We start from the raw sequence: 7,673 nt of genomic DNA, 5'->3' as shown, positions 1-7,673 counted from the left end.
ACAGACATACCCTGAAACTTGATTACATATGTTTACATACTTTTGTCTAGGAGAAACCAGCCACAACCAAAAATCCTTAATTACTCTAATATCATTCACCTATCATCCCTACTGTCTTTCATCATCAGTCACACTCATGAGGTGCTATGGGACTGGATTTCATCTGACACCACCTCACCTTCATCATTTACACTTCATCTACAAACAGAAGGAAAACAGACAATACAGTACAGACTATACAGTGCCTTTTCTCCTATATGCAAATTTTGACAGAACCTATCCATGTTTAATCACTGTTGTTTGTCTTTCACCTAACAGCTACATCAGTCCTTCTAAAATGAGGAATACTCTTGCTAACACCAATTGTGTAAAAGCACTTGGCACTTAACTTCCCAGGCTTCCCATTCTTGCAGTAACAAAACCTAACCTGACACCCCATCAATTTTAAGTAAAATTTGTGCAAGTGAACTACATGAACTAGCTTGGCATACCTTCAGAGAGTGCTCAACATACATGTGGGCTATTTTGGTTGTCTATGGTAGTTTGTGACAAAAACACTGAAAATGCCACTATGAGAACTTAAAAGGAGCAAAACCAGAATGAGGAAAGCCAGCCAGCCAGCTTCAAACTTGGTCGTGAAACAATATGAGCCCTCAAGGAGTCACAACAGGTGGACTGCATAGTCAATTAAACCACAGAGATTGACAAGATCCACCTATTAGGAGCACCATGGCTAAATATGCAGGACCTAATTTATTCTAACATTAATTCGGTTCAGCTTTCATAAGCAAACTTAAAGTAAAATTCCCATTATTATATCACCCATGATTTAACTTCTTCACAATAAACCTGAATAGCCTGGGTGGTGATGGGTTGGGGTACAGGGATGTCCCTTAGGTAATCTCTTGCATGATACACAAAGATATGAGGACAGGGTTACGTCTGTGGGAATAAGAATAGTTGGCGAACATATCTTTTTTTAATGAATCTTACAAATCACAAATCCATTTTGCTGCCACACAGGGTATTTATTATTCAGATTCACTTTAGAGACAATAGTCATTTCAGTTCTCCTCCTCTCTACTGAGCCAGCTGCCACTGGTTCATATTTTGCTATGACATGTGTGAACAGTGGGACAGAAAAATACATATTTTCAGATACAAAACTCATCACCCTTCCCACTCCCAGTCTCAATGGCATTTGTTGCAAAGACTACGTCATGGAGTACATGATCCTGAACACCCACACAACCCACATTTCTCCCATACTTTGGTATTGCACACTGAACACAGGAGGGAGCCACACTATGGAAGAGCCAAGAGGATATCAGAACTTGTGAATGTTGTGAACAGTTAGTTGTTCAAGCTTCTTCTCAGTTCATTCATTAATTTGTGGTTAAAAAAGAGCATTTTCTATTGTGTTTTAGTGTAAGTTATGTTTACATGTTAGGCCAATAGAATTTATTTGGTCGATAAACCGTTGCTAAATGTGCTGCTTTTACATTTTAAGACAACCCACCAAGTCTCCTGGAATCTTTTACCATGAACTTTTGCATTGCTTTCCAAATATTTTCATATAGATTCAACTTGACAGGTTGATTGTTATTGTACTGTGAAACTGAAGACAAGGAAAACCAACTGAATCTGTCAGTGAATCTGGAGTTCCAGAGTTGGAAACTGACAACACAAAACAGACCTGCCACTGAGAAACACACATTTAATAACACAGGATTTCCAGTGGACTATGTCACCCCAATCTCACAGACAAGAAATCACCTTTTGAGAAAGCAGAATCTGTTACTATTTTATTGACTATTCGTGGCCACTAGATGGCAGCATATAACAGTATCTGACGTGTGAATTCATTAAAGCAAAGAAATCCATGCCTATAGAATTCAAGGGAAACTAGCATGTGGCATTACTTAACTTACTGAGACATGTTCTTTAAAAAATATAATTGTGAATTTATGATTGGCCGTATAATTGTGAATAAAATAAATAAGAGGGAAAAAGCCCAAACCACACACACACACACACACACACACACACCCCGAAATGAAAGCCAATGATGACTTTCAGCTAGAAGGGATCATAACTGAGTGCAAAAAAAAGGAAATCTTAGAGTTTTGTAAAGGTAAGAGATCGTGTATATCAATGAGGAATGGACAAAGTGATGGGACAAGGGACAAGAGAAATAGTAGAGATGTACAACACCATGTTGTACATCTCTGGCGGATGGCTATGCAAAAAAAATGTTAAAATGGATGTGCATGCATATAATGCTGATGCTGATTATGAATACAGAAGTATGAAACTATTGATAAAGTATAGCCTACAAATACAGTAAACTGGTAACAGTAATAGTAGGTCTACACGTGATACTTGCAACTCATTCTAGAAATAGGCCTGCTATAATAATGAAAAGGTGAATAGACAAGCACAGTAAAATCCTGAATAATCAAGTATGGGGAAGATATAGTTGTGCTGCGGCAGCTCCCCTCACCAGCACCAGAGCACAGGGGAGTGAAAGGCTGACATTACTGTAGTGGGATGATGATGTTCTAGTCTGTTCCAGAAGCTACAATCATTCTACTGCAGGGAAGAAAATGACATGGCCAGTCCAGTTCAAATAAAGCCTGCAATACGCATTAATGATAGCCTAGTAATAACAACAACAATATGAATAATAATAGCCTAATAATATAAAATGACTGTGACCTCTTAGCACTAATGAATGGTTGACACACCAGGCGCTCAGTCAGAGGGCCGCAGTGGGCGAGAGAGGGAACGTAGAGCTGAATCATGGAATTCAAACAGATGCAGAAAGTGTCCTATAGGCCAGTGAGAGATTTTAATTTGCTATAGGAAGCCAATGAGGAGTAAATAACAGAGATGTTACATGTGTCTTCTTGATGAAACACCATGTTGCTGCATTCTGAATTATCTGTAATGGTCTCACTATACACACAGGTGTGCCATCTTACAATGATTAGGCTACAAAGTCCAGTTTGGATAGAACCATGGCCTGCCCAAGCAGTTCTGCAGCATTGTGTCACATAAGGACTGAACTTCCTGATATTGTACAGGATAAACCGAGATGACTTGGCCTATAGTCGGTCATCATTTGTGACACCCAAGTTATTTAAGACACCCCCTCAGGCCCTCACCCTTATTCTATCCAGGCTGAGTAAAATATTCTAGTCCTCGTTAGAAAATAATGCAGGAGGGCTATTCAGCCTATACCCAGCCTATTTCGCAGCAATGCAATCATCAATAGATCTACCTAATTTCAGAAATTAGGCCTAGGCCTACACTGTAGCCTATGAGAATCCACTCTGATAAATGGAGTTTATTATGTTAATTATAGGCTAATGAACAGATTCATTATTAAGTTTGAGGAAGCCAAACAATCTTAAATTCAGTAGGCCTAGCCAGACTGACCAAGACATCAAGACAAACAGGTCTAGGCTATTTCTCCCTCCGTCAGACCATTCGGCGCCTCGTCTACAATGCACAATAGGCTATCCTAGATCATAAGAAACTGGGGATATTACAAGGATACAAGGAAGTTTATTGTCACATGCATATAGTTACTGGATGTAAGAAATGCAATAAAATGATGTCTGGTGTCAGCCTATTTGTGCATTTATGGGGGGGGGGGGGGGGAAGAGGGGTTTAGTAGATTAAGTGGCAAGGGCTGCATAAGAAAAGTGGGGGAGGATTGGGATGGGGGGGGGGGGCACCAACAAGGAGCACCCAAGAGCAACTAAACAATTAAACAATGTCCAATCATAACATTGTTGCAAAGAAACTTGCAGCATGTATTCCTTGTTGTGAGAAAGAAAGAACGACTGACTGAAAGATTTTACTATCATTAGTACTAGCAGCCTAGCCTAAAGTTACTGTAGCAGCTAGACTACAATCAAAATTATTCGATTTATCATCTAACGTTAGGCTAGTGCTAGAAGCTACTTCAATATCCAATGCGTAGACTAAGAAACTAGAAATCCTCCACAAACTCCTCAAGACGAGAGCAATGTCGTGTCTTAATGTGTACGTTCCTCATGTTCTCAAGTATGTTCTTCCTGAACTGATACGATGTGACATAAAGTTGTTAAAAATGCTATTTCTTATATTCACAAGGAAAGATCACACAGATACTTTGGAAATCGGGCTTGGGTTGCTCAGTTACCATGGTAGCAGGTTCACTCGAGGGCTGAAGTAGGGAAGTGACGCTAGGAGGAGAGCTGTTGTTGGGCCACGTGACTTAAGCAGGCTGGCTTGATGTGTTTTGACAAGCAGTTAGGGGCAGCAGAAGCAAAGCCACGAATTTGTGACAAAGACAAGCCTTGTGATGAAGCGTGTCCAGCAAACCATTGCTCGCGGGCTTCGTAGTCAGTATCGAGAGGGATTTAGACAAGTTCGGGTATTTGACGTCATCTGAAATATCATGACTTGCGAGCTTCGGTAGACAGTCTCATTGCGCTGGTAAAACTTGAGAGCTGCGTCAGTTGCTACATCCCGAGCTAGACAGCTGTCTAAAAGGGAGATTAGCGTTTGGTGAGGTATAACAAAGAAGACAGTAGTACCTAAAGGTATGATATTGCTGTTAGATGGAGAAGGTGTTTGCGCATTGTCGTTGTAACATAGCGTTATCGTCTCATCTTGGAGACAATGATCCGTTGAGAAAGGGTTTGCATTCGAAGGCGCAGTCGGAATAGCGAGCTGAACCGCTTGCTCTACCTGTGCTTGGGGTTTGGGATGGTTCGAGGGGTCATCTTCAAATGTCTCTCTCTTTAGTTGGATTTCATGTCTGTTAGTTGCGTCGCAGGCTAGGGAAAGCCTTGCAGTTTGGGTTTCGGGGGCGAATAGCGGAATGAAACGGCTGCCAAAAGATGTATCTGTTTATGGTGCAGACAGTAGCTAGCAGCTAGGCTAGCTACTTGGTCAGCGTCGTAGTTTTCCAAACAGTTACAAACCTGAGTAGCAAATGTCTTTCTTCTTGGGATGTTTGTCTGCTAGCTAGCCATCAATTTCCAAAAGAATTGATGGAGTAGTTTGCGTTTATTGGGGAAACATCGTTGCGTTGTTGGTGAGAGGGACAGTAACGTTAGCTGCAATTAACGTTACTTCGCACCAGTTGGTTAGCTAGATAGTTAGCCAACTATCCTAGTTACTTCTGTCAACAAGTCTGGACAAACGCTTACTACCTGTGCCACCAAAGCAGGTTATTAAATAGCAAGCTCAAGTTTGGCAGACAAGAGAAGAGAACTGCCATTCTGCAAAAGAAGAGTGAAGCTCTTGGAATTCCTGTTAAACGTCAAGCTGGCGAAGATGAAACCCGATCGAGGTTAGTACATATTTTTTTAAAACACATTTTTATGAAAACATGATTGAACTGACATAACTAACCATTTGTAACAGGGACACTGAGTGACATTGGACACATACTATTTTAACCGCTTGTTCGGAAAATGTTTGCATCCAAACAAGATGCCTTCACTCTAAGTGCAGATATGATGTAACAGCTGGTTAACTACACATATGGGTAAGCTTACATGTCCATAGGAAGCCTTTGTTCCAAATAAGTCAATGGCACCTGACATGTACTCTCGAGTAGCCTACTGATAACATGAAAACATGTGATGGACGTATATTCTCTCCAATGAAAACATATAGCCTAAATTCAATTGTTCTCTAAACGAATTTAAGGAACAAAGCGTCCTGTTTTTTTTTCTTGCTACACAGCGACCCCACTGAACAACTGAACTGCCTGTGTGCCTTTTAGTCTACTGTACACGTATCGGAGAGGGTGCTATGTAGCCTACTGTGTGCTTTTGTTTTGTTCGGTCCGTTGTTCTAATTGGAATGGTTTAGTGCGAGAATCTCCTATTCCCCGATTAGGCTATAGTCAAGTAAACTCTGCGAGTAGGCCTAAATCATGAAATTTAGCTAGAATATTTTTAAGAGCATAACAAGATAATAAAAAACATCCTATATGTTGTCAGTTGTGCTGATTTACCCTTCAGTCGCAATGTATCTAATATAGATTGTGGAGTGCAGGATTGGAACATTTTCAATGATTTGTCCTGGGAAAATAACATTGCTGATTGGCCTCTGTAACCCGTGATTGAATTAGTGATGTGAAGCAATCAGTAAACCCCTCCAGTCTTTGGACTGGAATGTTTACTTTTATAGGCTGTATGTAAATTTCTGTTTTTATATCCCTGTGTTAATCTATGAACATATTGTCCTAAACATACACATACATGACCTCTAATCTATGTTTGCCTCATGTTTGTTTATCTTCTACAGTAGGCTAGCCTATAAGTGAATGTTTGATGGTGTGATGGTATGACCATAAAGCATAAGGCAGGATTCAGTTGTCTTCAGCTCAGAATAGTGGCCAGTGGCTGAACCCCCATGCTCTAGTCATAGCTATCCTGCACTCTACCACAGCATTAAACTGCATTGCCTTACTAGGCAACATTGCCATGTGTTTTTTGCCCTAGCCAAACAAAGTGCTAGCCCTGAGCCTAGAGTTTAGAATCAGTCCCTGTCTGTCTCACTACCCCCAAGATTAGATCCTGTCGGTTCTATTTCACGGTGCTAATAATAAGACGTGATTGCAGTAAAAGAGAGTGAGAAGGAAAAATGAGGCGCTCTCTGGAACAGATCCCATATGACATGCTTCTTGGTGCTATTGTTATTTGGAACACACGGTACTGTTCCTCTGATGGAAATAGCAGGCTGTGCTGTTCCAAGGTCCCTCTGTACTCGTGTGCTGATGGACCGTGGAGCCTCACAGTGCAGTGTTGTTGTTCACAAGCTGTGGAGAGAGCACTGGCCAACTTGGGGCCCATGCAGTTTCACACTAATTTGGCACAGGTCCGGGGCCTGTAGTTTGTTTCCCCCTCCCTACGTAAGGTATGTGTGAAACCAAAAACAAACTGTAGTTTGTATACAGATTCAAGAGATCCAGATGGAGATTCATTGTCCCACACCTGGAACAAGAATGGGCACATGGTTCCCTTTCTTATGACTGTGTCGCTCTTATAGGCTATCAGGTTTCAATGTGAAAAGTATGGTCATTTGACGTTTTTATGTTACCTTGGTATGAAAACATTTTTGCTAGGTTTGGCCTTAGGCTAACATACAATCAGCATTGTACTTGTTTTTCAATGAGTCTCAGGGGTGTTGTTATCTTGTCAGATGTTTTTCCTCACATTTAACAAAGGCCTTCTTACTCGTGACAATTAGAAACAAGTTGTACATTCTTAGTTCACTAGCTCTTAAATACAATGGCTCCAGTTGTGTAGTGATCATGCATCCTTTGTCATATAGGCTAGGACAGGCTAGACATACTGTAGGAGTGTGTGTGAATGGTTACAATTGATCTTAGGGGGCCACGTGAAGACATGTTTTTGTCATCAGCAAGAGAGATAAATTGTGTGTGTGTGAGAGAGAGAGGAGGTTCCCAGTTAAACAGATGATGTCATTGTTACTCATAGTTTTGGAGGCAGCAAAACCTGCCTGTGTAGCAGCAGTAAGCTGTTAATGAAAACAAAAGACTGTGTGAGAGGAAAAAAAGGTGTCAGGCTTTCTCTTTGTTTAGTTATTGTGTTATTTGTCTGTTTCCTGTTGTGGTTGTAACAGGATGTCACAGGGACCCC

The 7,673-nt window shown here is 40.9% G+C and overlaps 1 protein-coding gene across 2 annotated transcripts in view; it reads left to right on the top strand.

The window, feature by feature from the left end:
* The first annotated feature begins 4,267 nt into the window (after positions 1-4,267).
* The window catches only part of fam214a (family with sequence similarity 214 member A), a 49,804-nt gene continuing 46,398 nt past the window's right edge, over positions 4,268-7,673 (top strand). For both annotated transcript variants that reach the window (XM_042062363.1, XM_042062362.1), the window contains exon 1: positions 4,268-5,350. In XM_042062363.1, coding sequence (XP_041918297.1) covers positions 5,335-5,350 — 16 coding nt within the window. In that variant the 5' untranslated portion in view covers positions 4,268-5,334. The remainder of the gene's footprint in view (positions 5,351-7,673) is intronic.

This window comes from Alosa sapidissima, chromosome 14 (assembly GCF_018492685.1).
Source record: "Alosa sapidissima isolate fAloSap1 chromosome 14, fAloSap1.pri, whole genome shotgun sequence".
Classification (NCBI taxonomy): Eukaryota; Metazoa; Chordata; class Actinopteri; order Clupeiformes; family Clupeidae; genus Alosa; species Alosa sapidissima.
The sequence above is the reverse complement of the archived record's forward strand: the minus strand, read 5'-3'. Positions and strand labels throughout refer to the sequence as shown.